Consider the following 14428-nt stretch of genomic DNA (forward strand, 5'->3'; position numbering starts at 1 on the left):
AGGTTCTGGACAGGTGTATTTTATACTGGTAACAAGTTCAAATGGGTGCCATTAATACAGGTAACGAGTGGAGGACAGAGGAGCCTCTTAAAGAAGAAGTTACAGATCTGTGAGAGCCAGAAATCTTGCTTGTTTGTAGGTGACCAAATACTTATTTTCCACCATAATTTGCAAATAAATTCATTAAAAATCCTACGTGATTTTCTGGATTTTATTCCCTCATTTTGTCTGTCATAGTTGAAGTGTACCTATGATGAAAATGACAGGCCTCTCTCGTCTTTTTAAGTGGGAGAACTTGCACAATTGGTGGCTGACTAAATACTTTTTTGCCCCACTGTATGCTAAGCACTTGTTGGCTGCTTTTCCTTCACTCTGCGGTCCGACTCATCCCAAACAATCTCAATTGGTTGAGGTCGGGGGATTGTCGAGGCCAGGTCATCTGATGCAGCAATCCATCACTCTCCTTGCTCAAACAGCCCTTAAATAGCCTGAAGGTGTGTTGGGTCATCGTCCTGTTGAAAAACAAATGATAGTCGCACTAAGCCCAAACCAGATGGGATGGCATATCGCTGCAGAATGCTGTGGTAGCCATGCTGGTTAAGTGTGCCTTGAATTCTAAATAAATCACAGATAATGTCACCAGCAAAGTACCCCCACACCATCACACCACCTCCTCCATGCTTCACAGTTGGAAATACACATGCGGTGTGGGTGAACGGATGATCTCCGCGTCTCACAAAGACACGGCAGTTGGAACCAAAAATCTCCAATTTGGACTCCAGACAAAAGGACAAATTTCCACCGGTCTAATGTCCATTGCTCGTGTTTCTTGGCCCAAGCAAGTCTCTTCTTATTATTTGTAACGATCTTCTGTCGTGGAAGAAGGTGAGGACCAAAGCGCAGCGTGGTAAGTGTTCATGTTTTTTAATAAAGTAATGAACACCGAACAAAAACAATTAACGTGAAGTAATCAAACCGAAACAGTCCCGTGTGGCACTAACATGGGAAATAAACACCCACGAAACACAAGTGGGAAAAGGCTACCTAAGTATGATTCTCAATCAGAGACAACTAATGACACCTGCCTCTGATTGAGAACCATACCAGGCCAAACGCAAAAACACAACATAGAAAACTAAACATAGACAACCCACCCAACTCACGCCCTGACCATACAAAAACAAAGACATAACAAAGGAACTAAGGTCAGAACGTGACATTATTGGTGTCCTTTAGTAGTGGTTTCTTTTCAGCAATTCGACTTCGACCTTGAAGGCCTGATTCACGCAGTCTCCTCTGAACAGTTGATGTGGAGATTTGTCTGTTACTTGAACTCTGAAGCATTTATTTGGGTTGCAATTTCTGAGGCTGGTAGCTCTAATTAACTTATCCTCTGTAGCAGAGGTAACTCTGGGTCTTCCTTTCCTGTGGCGGTCCTCATGAGAGCCAGTTTCATCATAGCGCTTGATGATTTTTGCGACTGCAGTTGACGAAACAAAGTTCTTGAAATTTTCCGTATTGACTGACCTTCATGTCTTTAAGTAATGATGAACTGTCTTTTCTCTTTGCTTATTTGAGCTGTTCTTGCCATCGCCTTACTTGGTAAAGACCAAGTCCATATTATCTTCTGTAGGTAGTCCTGAGGCGTGGTCCTTGGGCTCAGGTTCTCCGGAGAGGAAAGAAAGATGGTTTAATATAGAGACCGGTTCCGAATGGACTCGTGGACAACTAGAACAATTCTGTATAGACCTGGTCAGATCCAGACTTAATCTGAATGAGGGAAGCAGCAGAAAATAATTATTTTTTTAAAGCTATTTTATTAACCGGAGCTGATAAAGCGCGAGAGGGAGAGGGAGATGCCGCTCTAGCAGGCGGGGGAGGGGCTGTAATGGGAGTGAGTGACACGGGGAAGAGGGAGGGAGAGACGGCTACCAACCAAGCCGACTCGCGCTATAGTAGACTTAAAGTTGCCATAGCTATGTTATTTATCATCAATATCATCAATATGATTACGTAGTATCTGCCTGGCATGATGTCTACTTTTGTCCACTATTGTGCATGTCAAATTGGATCTCTTTTGTGCATGTCAAATTGGCCATTCAGCAAAGGTAGCGTACATTGGGGGTTAAGAACAGCAGGTTAAGGGCCTACCAATCCGCCACTGAGCTGGTGTGTTAGGTACTTAACACAAACTGGAAACCACAACAATTTAGCAGTGGGGTTTTAATTAGTATGGAGCGATGATGGGGGTTGATGTTGATGGCACGCTATTCCCTATATAGTCAGATGTATTTTATATTTATTTATTTTATAAATATAGTGCATTATTTGTGATCAGGGCCCCCATTTGTGACACAAACCGTAACTGTCTCCACGCTCCACCAGACCAGACTCTCTGCATCCCTGTGTGTCTGACACTCCTCTCTCATTATCATGGGCCCAGCCTGCCTGGCAGATGAGGAAGAGACCCTGGAAAAGCCAATAAAATTTTAAACACTGTGATTACTATGATGAATACTCCCAAATCTATTTCACCATTTAGTCTGAGCCCAGCAATAGGGATGGAACAACAGCAGAGTGTGGGGCTTTGTGTGGAGGCGGTGAGGGATGGGGTAGGAAGGTGTGGTGTAGGAGCGAAGGTAGTGTGGGTTGGGACGGTGTGGTGGTGAAGGGAGGGAGGGATGGTGTGGTGGTGGTGAAGGGAGGGAGGGATGGTGTGGTGGTGAGGGGAGGGAAGGTGTGGTAAGGGGAGGGAGGTGTGGTGTGGGGAGCGAAGGGAGTGTGGTTTGGGGAGGGAAGGTGTGGTGGTAAGGGGAGGTGTGGAGGGGAGGGAGGGCAGGGAGTCTGGGTTGGGACAGGCTGGCTGGCTGGAGAGATCAAGAGCGAGAAACTCCAGGATAGGACAGAGTGGAGGGAGAGGACCGAGATCAAAGGGAATGTGGGAGGGATGGAGGGGGGATTGAGAGGTAGGGAGGGATAGGAGGGATAGGAGGGATAGGAGGGATGGAGGGAGGGAGGGAGGGAGGGAGGGATAGGAGGGATAGGAGGGAGGGAGGGAGGGATAGGAGGGAGGGAGGGAGGGAGAGAGAGGACAGATCAAAGGGAATATGGGAGGGGTGGAGGGATAGTCTAGGAGGGAATGATAGTGGAGGGGGGATTGTGAGGGAGGGAAGATAGGGAGGTAGAGGACAAGTATCAAAGGGAATGTGGGAGGGATGGAGGGATAGTCTAGGAGGGAATGATAGTGGATTAGATTGAGACCAAGGGCGGGAGGGAGAGGACAGAGATCAAAGAAAATGTGGTAGCGATGGAGGAGTTGTCTAGGAGGGAAGGATAGGACAGAGAGTGGAGGGGGGATTGGGAGGGAGGTTACAGAGAGCAGAGGGAAAGTGGGAGGGAAGGAAGATTGGGATAGGAGGGAGAGGACAGAGGGTAGAGGGAAGTTGGAAGGGAGGGAGGGGCAGCAGGGCCCGGCAGCCACCCACTCTCTGACCATCTGTGCTGCAGAGAACCACAGGCACAGCAAGGCTTCAGGCTGTGTTTGTAAGTGTGTGTGTTTCAGCGTGTGTGTACGTGCATGCATTTCTGTGCATCCGTTCATTGGCATTAATGTGTTTTAATCCGTGTGTGTGTGCGAGTACATTTGTGCACAGTATTTATCCCAGTGTATGTGCTTATATGCCTCGCCCTTGCGGTGTCACCTGGCCAGCCAGCCCTCTGGGAGGAGAGATGTAAATTAGCAGGTGAAATAACTCAGAAATAACTCAGATCCCTACTGCCAGAGGTCCCATTTCTCCGGTTCACCACCCGACCCCCCTGAACATCCAGGGGCGGCAGCGTAGCCTAGTGGTTAGAGCGTTGGACTAGTAACCGGAAGGTTGCGAGTTCCAACCCCCGAGCTGACAAGGTACAAGTCTGTCGTTCTGCCCCTGAACAGGCAGTTAACCCACTGTTCCCAGGCCGTCATTGAAAATAAGAATATGTTCTTAACTGACTTGCCTGGTTAAATAAAGGTAAAATAAAAATAAAATAAAAAATTACACCAGTGTGAACATAGACTTAACATGGTCCTCTCAACACACAGCCCTTAGCTACAGATCTAAGATCAGCTGACCCTCCCCAAGTCCTAACCTTATCCACTAGAGGGAAGAAAACCAAACTGACCTTAGATCAGTGTCATTAGGCTAGGACCCCCCCCTTCGTTCTCCCGCCGAAGACTCCATTGAATGCGCCGGATTGCTTTGGTCTCATCTGGCTGCATTGATTTACAAACGCACACACACACACACACACACACACACACACACACACACACACACACACACACACACACACACACACACACACACACACACGCACACAGGAAGTGATGAGCTAGATGAGTCGTTGTCAGACGTGCAGCTCAGCTAACATTTATGGCAGGGCCATCTGATGGATTAAAGGGATTGACAGACGATGGAGTGGCTCCTCCCCATCCGCTGCCTTGCCTTGCCATGTAGGGCTTGTAGAGATTGCATCATATCAGAGGATGAAGTCATCCTGCAACAAAAGGCAGGCAGGCAGGGGGGAACAGGTGCTGCATATTTAATTAGACAAGGGGGTGGGCCGTGGCGATGCCAGAGGAATATGTAAATTTGATGGAGGCCCTGGCCTGGCATGAGCTAAACCCAGCTGACACAGAGATATTTATGGGCAAGATTATGGTTTTCGTTTGGTCTCTTTATTTTTCCCCAGTACTCAGTCACACACATGCATCTGCATTGCAGCTTAATTACCTCCTATCAGGGGTATATCTGAGAAATGAGGATGGCTGTCTCTCTTTTTCTTCATGCTATGCTAGGATATTCCCAGACCGCTGTGCTTCCCTCTGCCCTTTGCTTTTTGTGTCAGAGCACTCAATACCTCCTTGTGATGTTTTCTTCCTTGGAGAATAGGGAACATGGGGACGAGGGAGTACTCTTCATGAAAGGAGTAGAGTCCATCCATCCCCAGTTAGTGGATAATGGAGAAAAAGAGGGAAATATCAGGGGAGAATGAGGAGCAAGAGGGAGGTAAGGAACCAGGAAAAGACAAAGGCAATCGATGTCTCTGGGCTTGTGTCAACAGGCAATTATTAATGATGAGGTGGGCTCTGGCTCTTTGCCTCTGTGCAGTGGTAGAGTCAGGGAGCTCTCCTCTCTTGTCCACTGTGTTTAGCTCCCTCAGCACTAAGGTGTGATTTGTGAGAGAGAGAGAGGGGGGGGCATGAAGGAGGTGGAGGGAGAGGGATGGGGCACCACACACACCCCTCTCAAACACACACACACCTCAGCTCACACTGTACTGTACATCTCTGGGAGACATCCAGGCCTTTACTGTCCAATTAAGGTGTGCCCAGGGGGGAAAGTACAGAACAGAGCAGACTCAGCCTCTTTCTCTCTCCAGCCTCAGCCTCTCTCTCTCCAGACTCAGCCTCTCTTTCTCTCCAGGCTCAGCCTCTCTCTCTCCAGGCTCAGCCTCTCTCTCTCTCTCCAGGCTCAGCCTCTCTCTCTCTCTCCAGGCTCAGCCTCTCTCTCTCTCTCCAGGCTCAGCCTCTCTCTCCAGGCTCAGCCTCTCTCTCTCTCCAGGCTCAGCCTCTCTCTCTCTCTCCAGGCTCAGCCTCTCTCTCTCTCTCCAGGCTCAGCCTCTCTCTCTCTCTCTCTCTCTCTCTCTCTCTCTCTCTCTCTCTCTCTCCAGGCTCAGCCTCTCTCTCTCTCTCCAGGCTCAGCCCTCTCTCTCTCTCCAGGCTCAGCTCTCTCTCCAGGCTCAGCCTCTCTCCAGGCTCTCTCTCTCTCTCTCTCTCCAGGCTCAGCCTCTCTCTCCAGGCTCAGCCTCTCTCTCTCTCTCTCTCTCCAGGCTCAGTCTCTCTCTCTCTCTCTCTCTCTCCAGGCTCAGTCTCTCTCTCTCTCTCCAGGCTCAGCCTCTCTCTCTCTCCAGGCTCAGTCTCTCTCTCTCTCTCCAGGCTCAGCCTCTCTCTCTCTCTCTCTCTCTCTCTCTCTCTCTCTCTCTCTCTCTCTCTCTCTCTCTCTCTCCAGGCTCAGCCTCTCTCTCTCTCCAGGCTCAGCCTCTCTCTCTCTCCAGGCTCAGCCTCTCTCTCTCTCTCTCTCTCTCTCTCTCTCTCTCTCTCTCTCTCTCTCCAGGCTCAGTCTCTCTCTCTCTCTCTCTCTCTCTCTCTCTCTCTCTCTCTCTCTCTCTCTCTCTCTCTCTCTCCAGGCTCAGTCTCTCTCTCTCCAGGCTCAGTCTCTCTCTCTCTCTCTCTCTCTCTCTCTCTCTCTCTCTCTCTCCAGGCTCAGTCTCTCTCTCTCTCTCTCTCTCTCTCCAGGCTCAGTCTCTCTCTCTCTCTCTCTCTCTCCAGGCTCAGTCTCTCTCTCTCTCTCTCTCTCTCTCTCTCTCTCTCTCCAGGCTCAGTCTCTCTCTCTCTCTCTCTCTCTCTCCAGGCTCAGCTCTCTCTCTCTCTCTCCAGGCTCAGCATCTCTCTCTCTCTCTCTCTCTCTCTCTCTCTCTCTCTCTCTCTCTCCAGGCCAGGCTCTCTCTCTCTCTCTCTCTCTCTCTCTCTCCAGGCTCAGCCTCTCTCTCTCTCTCTCTCTCTCTCTCTCAGGCTCTCTCTCTCTCTCTCTCTCTCTCTCTCTCTCTCCAGGCTCAGCCTCTCTCTCTCTCTCTCTCTCTCTCTCTCTCTCTCTCTCTCCAGGCTCAGCTCTCTCTCTCTCTCCACACTCAGCCTCAGCCTCTCCCTCACTCTCTCCATGGAGGAGCTGGGTAATTGTTAACAGATTGGGAAGTGTTATTGTGAAGCAGTGTGGATCAGGACATCTCTGCCAGCCGACCAGACCAGTCAGTCAGCCAGCCGGCTGGCCAGGGGTGTCTGTCTGAGAGGCTCACGCCACTGTGGTCACAGCAGAGGTCTTAATGGTCTTAAGCCTAATTGACTAAGAAATAGAATGAAAAGCCCCCGTCCTGGCAGACAGAGGAACCCAGGCTGGCTTTTCTACTGAGTCTACTGAATATATAGAAAAATGAATTACACCTGGAAATGTGTTTGCTCTAAATCAAATCAAATCAAATGTATTTATATAGCCCTTCATACATCAGCTGATATCTCAAAGTGCTGTACAGAAACCCAGCCTAAAACCCCAAACAGCAAGCAATGCAGGTGTAGAAGCACGGTGGCTAGGAAAAACTCCCTAGAAAGGCCAAAACCTAGGAAGAAACCTAGAGAGGAACCAGGCTATGTGGGGTGGCCAGTCCTCTTCTGGCTGTGCCGGGTGGAGATTATAACAGAACATGGCCAAGATGTTCAAATGTTCATAAATGACCAGCATGGTCGAATAATAACAAGGCAGAACAGTTGAAACTGGAGCAGCAGCACAGTCAGGTGGACCGGGGACAGCAAGGAGTCATCATGTCAGGTAGTCCTGGGGCACGGTCCTAGGGCTCAGGTCCTCCGAGAGAGAGAAAGAAAGAGAGAATTAGAGAGAGCATATGTGGGGTGGCACGTCCTCTTCTGGCTGTGCCGGGTGGAGATTATAACATAACATGGCCAAGATGTTCAAATGTTCATAAATGACCAGCATGGTCGAATAATAGTAAGGCAGAACTAGCGGTCTATTCCTGCTACCCTTTAGCAAAAGCATCTTGTCAGTTGACTGCCTTGGTTAGATGGGAGCTACACTTGACTGATTTACCATTTGAACAGGATTAGTGACTGGCTGCCAGATTCCCCTAGTGTGCCAAGGCAAACGCCAAGACCACACCAGCACCTTTTCATTCTGGCTTTTGGTACTTCCTCCTAAAACTCATTTAGACCAATTAGCAGAGGGCATGCTGTCTTGTCTGACCAACCAATCACAGCCATATAGAATAGAGGTGATAGAGATAGATAGAGGTGCATTGTATAGAATTGATGTGACATTATATTATGTGTAATAAACTGTCATGCCAGGTCTATGCAGTACATTTCTATCTGCAACCCACCAGATTGAACAGGCCCTGGGTGACTGTAGAACAGGCGTGCTAAACAATTGTCATAAGTAAATGACAGCGTGACGGCAGCCAGTTCCTGTTCACACGCATGTAACTGTACCGTTCCTTCTGTAAACAACAGTGTTAGTCAGCCTGCCTGATTCACTGACTACAGAGATACAAGGCTTCTTTAATGAGTCTGTGTGTGGGTGGGAGAGTTTGTCTCTCCTGGGTCTCTCTATTGAAATGGACTGATTTCATGCATTTATGAACAATTTCATGCATTAATGAACACACTGAGAGATACTGTACCTTTTTAGCATTGTTTAGGCAGTGTTTGTGATTAGTATTTGTTATCACGGCAGGCCCATCTAATCTGGTGGGGAATCAGGGAGAGCTGGGATTGGTTGATGTGCTGCGGAGCCTCCTCTCCACGCTGGAGGTCAGGCCATCTGGCTACAAATGGGCTCCTATTGATCGGAGGGAGCATGGCGATCCAGTTGCAGGCGTACATCATCGATTTTCTGTTGAAGTGCGGGGGGGTGAAGGCTGGAGCACAGCAGAGCTGTCAGGTCATCTTCTCGAATATCCAGAAGTATTTTTTGTGGCGTTGACCTTCCCTGAGTCAAAGAGACATATCTATTTAACCACTACCTCAGCAGGCACAGTGGCTAGTCGCTGTGGGCTGTGTGTAGCTTAAGCAAGCGCTTTAATTCACACACACACACACACACTTTCCTTAACACACATCAATAACGTGCTCCCAGAAAGCTGCCAGTTCAGCAGAAATCAACGTCTCTAAGCACCACTCTTAATAATATGCAAACAGTTTCTATGTCCACTTACTGTATATGGGGAGTTGAGTCTAAAGTCACGTACAGTACCAGCAGTCACTCAGAGAGACTTTAATTAACAAAGTACAGAGCTAAGGTTATCACTGAACTCCAAATAAATTGGGTGTCTGCACCATTCGGGAGCTCCAAACCCACTTCCTCAAGGCCTCGCTCGGCCACGTCCATACAACTTTCATTATAATCCAATCAATTCATTATCATGGTTTCCATTCATATCTAGTGGGGCTCTAATGCTCAGACTCCTCCGGTCCTATTATATTTATTGTATTTTTATTAATGGGGTTTTGTATATATATATTTCCGATATTATACATTTCAATTAGAACTTCAAACACTTTAGCAGCAGTATGCTGAGGCAGAGCTTCCCTTTGATCAGACTTCACTCGTCCTGCTTTCCTCTCTCTCTCTCTCCTCTCCCCCTTACCCCTGGGCATCTTGATGCTAATAGGCTGAGTGTTGCTCTTCTTGCCTGTCAGTCCATCTGTCTGTCTATGGAGATTAAAGCAGTCGGGCCAGTCACAAGACGGGTTGAATGGGTTCTGGGTTGCCACTTTCAGTGTGGATAGGGATATTGTTTGAACTTTCCGTCATATTAGTTTTTATAAGTGTCTCTTGGCTGTTAAGCCAGAAGAATGGCAAGACTGAGCTAAATGATTTGTTAGGTAGATGTTCAAGCATGTCTTTGAAATATTCCCCTACTTTTTCTGCACCAAAGAGGACTATGTGCTATGTGCTATCTATACTGTACGTGTGAACACCACCTGATCACTCCATCCCTCTATGTCCCTTTCTAAAATAATCCTAGTGAGGCATTTACGTCATAATAAACGAGCATGTTTGGTCTCTACGTCTGTGGAGATTATCTCTTGCAGTGGGTACATCATTGTGTGTGCCCCCCCCAACTCTCCTCCTTTCCTCTCCCTTCCTCTCCTACTCTCTCCCCTCCTCCCTCCCTCTCCTGTGTGTTAATGTACTTGAAGTGGCCCTGCGGTCAATGAGCTTGTATTAACACCTGACTGGGAGCAGTGGGGCTGGGGGCGGCTGGTGTTTGTTCCTCCACGGTGCCTCCCCTGGGCCCGACCCCCAGTATTAACACCTGACTGGGAGCAGTGGGGCTGGGCCCGGCTGGTGTTTGTTCCTCCACGGTGCCTCCCCTGGGCCCGACCCCCAGTATTAACACCTGACTGGGAGCAGTGGGGCTGGGGCCCGGCTGGTGTTTGTTCTTCCACGGTGCCTCCCCTGGGCCCGACCCCCAGTATTAACACCTGACTGGGAGCAGTGGGGCTGGGGCCCGGCTGGTGTTTGTTCTTCCACGGTGCCTCCCATGGGCCCGACCCCCAGTATTAACACCTGACTGGGAGCAGTGGGGCTGGGGCCGGCTGGTGTTTGTTCTTCCACGGTGCCTCCCATGGGCCCGACCCCCAGTATTAACACCTGACTGGGAGCAGTGGGGCTGGGGCCCGGCTGGTGTTTGTTCTTCCACGGTGCCTCCCATGGGCCCGACCCCCAGTATTAACACCTGACTGGGAGCAGTGGGGCTGGGGCCGGCTGGTGTTTGTTCTTCCACGGTGCCTCCCATGGGCCCGACCCCGAGTATTAACACCTGACTGGGAGCAGTGGGGCTGGGGCCCGGCTGGTGTTTGTTCTTCCACGGTGCCTCCCATGGGCCCGACCCCCAGGCTGCAGGCAGATGGAACGGATCCCATGATCAATAACAACATCGTAGCAGGCTGCTGAGGGTAGGAAGGAGGGAGGGGGAGAGAATGGAGATAGGGAGAGGAAAAGAGAAAGAGCTAAGGGAGAGAGACAGTAGGGTAGAGATGGAGAGAATAAAGGGGAGTGGTAGAAAGAAGATAAAAGAAGGGCAGATGGGAGCAGGCTTTACAGTATATAGTTGTACACTTCCTGTTTATCTACCTTCCTGTTTATCTACCCTATCTTTATATTCTCAACTCTTAACATTGCTCACAAACCAGGGCGTAGTTTGTCAGTCGATAAGTCAGACTTTTCATCGGCTTTGGGTGTCACTCAACGCATGATCTGGTATAAAGATTTTGTGATCCTTGTTTCTGCCAATATTCTCTATCACTGTAGCTACAGTGTGTGAGACTAAATGGTATATGCATTAGCTTGAAAGTCCATCTCTCTCTATACAACTATGGCACACACACAATGCATACAACGATGTATACACAGACACACACTCTCTCTCTCTCTCTCTCTCTCTCTCTCTCTCTCTCTCTCTCTCTCTCTCTCTCTCTCTCTCTCTCTCTCTCTCTCTCTCTCTCTCTGCAGCTAAGCCATTGTCTGTGTTGGGAGATAGATCAGAGAGACTATATCAGCTGGTACATTTAGACTAATCTAAGGTCCTGTCCTTCATTTTCAAACTCGATATTATCCCACCACTTTGTTTGTATTGACTGCTCTTCATCTCTCTCTCTCTCTCTCTCTCTCGCTCTCTCTCCCCAATGGTTTTATTGGCATGGGAAACGTGTTAACATTGCCAAAGCAAGTGAAGTAGATAATAAACAATAAAATGAACATTGCACTCACACTCTCTCTCTCAGGACAACCATAACAAAGTATTTATTTTCTTCCACCTTTCCGCCTTCTTTCCTCTCTACTTCCATCTATTACTCTTTCTATTTCTCAACTCGTCTTTTCTCTTTCCACCTCCCTCTCTCTAGGCCTTGGCCGTGGCTGAGGTGAATGGACCGGGGCCCCTGGTGGCCGAGCCGCAGATTGCCATGTTCTGTGGGCGTCAGCTGCTGCACATGAACCCTGAGACTGGCCAATGGGAGCCTGACCGTCAGGGCCGCCAGGGCTGCTTTACAGAGCCCAACCAGATCCTGTCCTACTGCCAAGAGGTAGGAGCCAACAACACTGCTATGGTTATCTGATCGACCTCATACTGCACTATTACTGCACTGTAATGCTCAGCTCATCGCCAATGCTGCTGCAATAGCATAGTAGAGAGCAGATACTTTAGATAGGGTTATGGATATAAAGATGGTGGTAGATTCAGTGCCTTCAGAAAGTATTCATACCCCTTGACTTATTCCACATTTTGTTGTGATACAGAATGATTTCAAAATAGATATTTTTTTTTTAATCTACACACAATAATGACAAAGTGAAAACATGTTTTTGCAAACGATTAAAAGCATACACAGAGCAGCCACAACTATGCTTGAAAATAGGGAGAGTGGTACTCAGTAATGTGTTGTGTTGGGTTTGCCCCAAACATATCCAGGACAAAAATGGAATTGCTTTGCCATATTCTGTGCAGTTTTCCTTTAGTGCCTTGTTGCAAACAGGATGCATGTTTTTCTGTACAGACTTCTTTCTTTTCACTCTGTCAATTAGGTTAATATTGTGGCATATGGTAACTGCAATGTTGTTGATCCATCCTCAGTTGTATCCTATCACAGCCATTAAACTCTGTAACTGTTTTAAAGTCACCATTGGCCTCATGGTGAAATACCTGAGTGGGTTCCTTCCTCTCCGGCAACTGAGTTAGCAAGGACACTTGTATCTTTGTAGTGTAATTAATAACTTATATGTATATTTACCCATCTACCAATAGGTGCCCTTCTTTGCGAGGCATTAGAAAACCTGGTCTTTGTGGTTGAATCTGTGTTTGAAATGCACCGCTCGACTGAAGGGCGTTACAGATAATTGTATGTGTGGGTTAGAGAGATGAGGTAGTCATTCAAAAATAATGTTACACACTATTATTGCACACAGTGAGTCCATGCAGCTTAATATGTGACTTGTTCAGCAGATTTTTACTCCTGAAGTTATTTAGGCTTGCAATAACAAAGGGGTTGAATACTTATTAACTCAAGGCATTTCAGTGTTTTAATTTTTTATTGATTTGTAAACATTTAAAAACATCATACCACTTTGACATTATGGGGTGTTGTGTGTAGTAGGCCTGTGACAAAAAAAAATGTAAATACCTCACACAACATTACAAATAGGAGTAGAAGTAACCAACCCTAATCTCCTCTAATCTCCCAATCTGTCTCACTTGGTATGTCTTGTTCTATCAAATCTATATATTTCCATATATATAGTGGAGTGATGGTGGTCAGGAGGAAATATTTATTGATATTTCCTGAATATTAATACTACCATCCATCGGTCTTCCTCCTGCCACATTTATCCCCCTAATTCCTGAAAGTCTCCTGCATGCCAAACTTAAGACACATCAATGGCGTACCAGGCCGAGCCACAGCCTTGGTTTGATTAGAGACTCGCTGCTCCCCCTCTGAAACAAGAGCAAGGAGACAGTTTTTATAAAAGGACATCATGCGCCACCTGGTGGCTAAATGAAGCAGGGTAAAGGCGGGTAAAGAAAACAGCAGTCACACAGTTGAAATGGCTGTAATGTGATTACCCAGCTCATTATGCGTCTGTGATTGCTTTTCCACAAAAGCGTTTATTTTTCCTCAACGTCTGTGGATCCGGCTCTCAGACAGCGTGCCAAATTCATTTCTCAATCCATTAAACCTCATTATAGAGCTGTGCTTATGCCATTGCCCTACATTTTAATTGAAAGTAGTCAGATGTGAAATTGGGGTTATTGAAATAATTGGAAGTGGGATTGTATAGGTCAACTTGTTTTCAGACTGGAATTTTCCATACAACTTTAGGAGAATATCAGTGTACCACCTGCATAGTCAGAAAATAGACCCTTAGTGCCAAAGTGTTTCAGACCGTTGCATGAGTCTCTCCTTTTTTACCTTTCTCCCTATTGATTGTGCTATCCTTCTTCCCTCTCCTCCTCACTCCCTCTCTCCCTCCTCCATTCCTCCTCTCCTCCTCTCCCTCTCCTCCTCTCTCACTCTTACCCTATCCTCCTCTCTCCTTCTGTCTACTGTACGTCTCCTCTCCCCTAAACCCTCCCTTTTCCCTCAATTTGTCTGACCCTGTTGTCTCTCTCCTCTCTCTTGTCCTAACTCCTCCCTGATGTCCTGTCTGTCCATATCGTCCGTCCATCCATCTTTCCCTCCCTATGTCTTTCTGTCTGTCTCTCCCACCGTCTGTCTGTCCGTCCATCTGTCCAACCAGATGTACCCAGCCCTACAGATCTCCCATGTGGAGGAGTCCTCCAGCCCCGTCACCATCCCAGCCTGGTGTAAGAAGGGCTGGGGCCACTGCCAGACACGCCCCTTCATCGTCATGCCCTACCGCTGCCAGGGTAAGAACCACATGTCTGCAATGTCTGCACCCTCATCATCATCATCATTCTAATCTTCAGCATATCCCTACACAAACATCACTCAAAACATTGCACAACTTCCCTATGATCACCCACCCCATATCGGAGGATAACTTTATTATATTAATAAGTAACATCATGTCATCATTATGTTTAATACAAAGCATGTCATTTCAGTTATATGGTTAAGTAGCGTTCAAATTCAGCCTCGGGGAAGTAATAATAGAAACGGACATAGTATGTCTAATAGTTCATATGAAAAGATTCTATTGTCAAAGCTTTGTCAGCTGCACCAAAAGGCTTCACTCCTTCAAAATGGTGGAAAGGTCTTTCAGTCTGTGTTGAATTTTAACCCACTTGTCCCCACATA

At 47.7% G+C, this 14428-nt stretch overlaps 1 protein-coding gene across 2 annotated transcripts in view; it reads left to right on the plus strand.

Moving 5' to 3' along the window:
- LOC118373837 (amyloid beta precursor like protein 1-like) overlaps positions 1-14428 on the plus strand; it is a 73694-nt gene that overhangs the window by 32946 nt on the left and 26320 nt on the right. For both annotated transcript variants that reach the window (XM_052489961.1, XM_052489960.1), the window contains exons 2-3: positions 11519-11698; positions 13908-14037. In XM_052489961.1, the coding sequence (XP_052345921.1) occupies positions 11519-11698; positions 13908-14037 (310 nt within the window). The remainder of the gene's footprint in view (positions 1-11518; positions 11699-13907; positions 14038-14428) is intronic.

This window comes from Oncorhynchus keta, chromosome 31 (genome assembly GCF_023373465.1).
Source record: "Oncorhynchus keta strain PuntledgeMale-10-30-2019 chromosome 31, Oket_V2, whole genome shotgun sequence".
Taxonomy (NCBI): domain Eukaryota; kingdom Metazoa; phylum Chordata; class Actinopteri; order Salmoniformes; family Salmonidae; genus Oncorhynchus; species Oncorhynchus keta.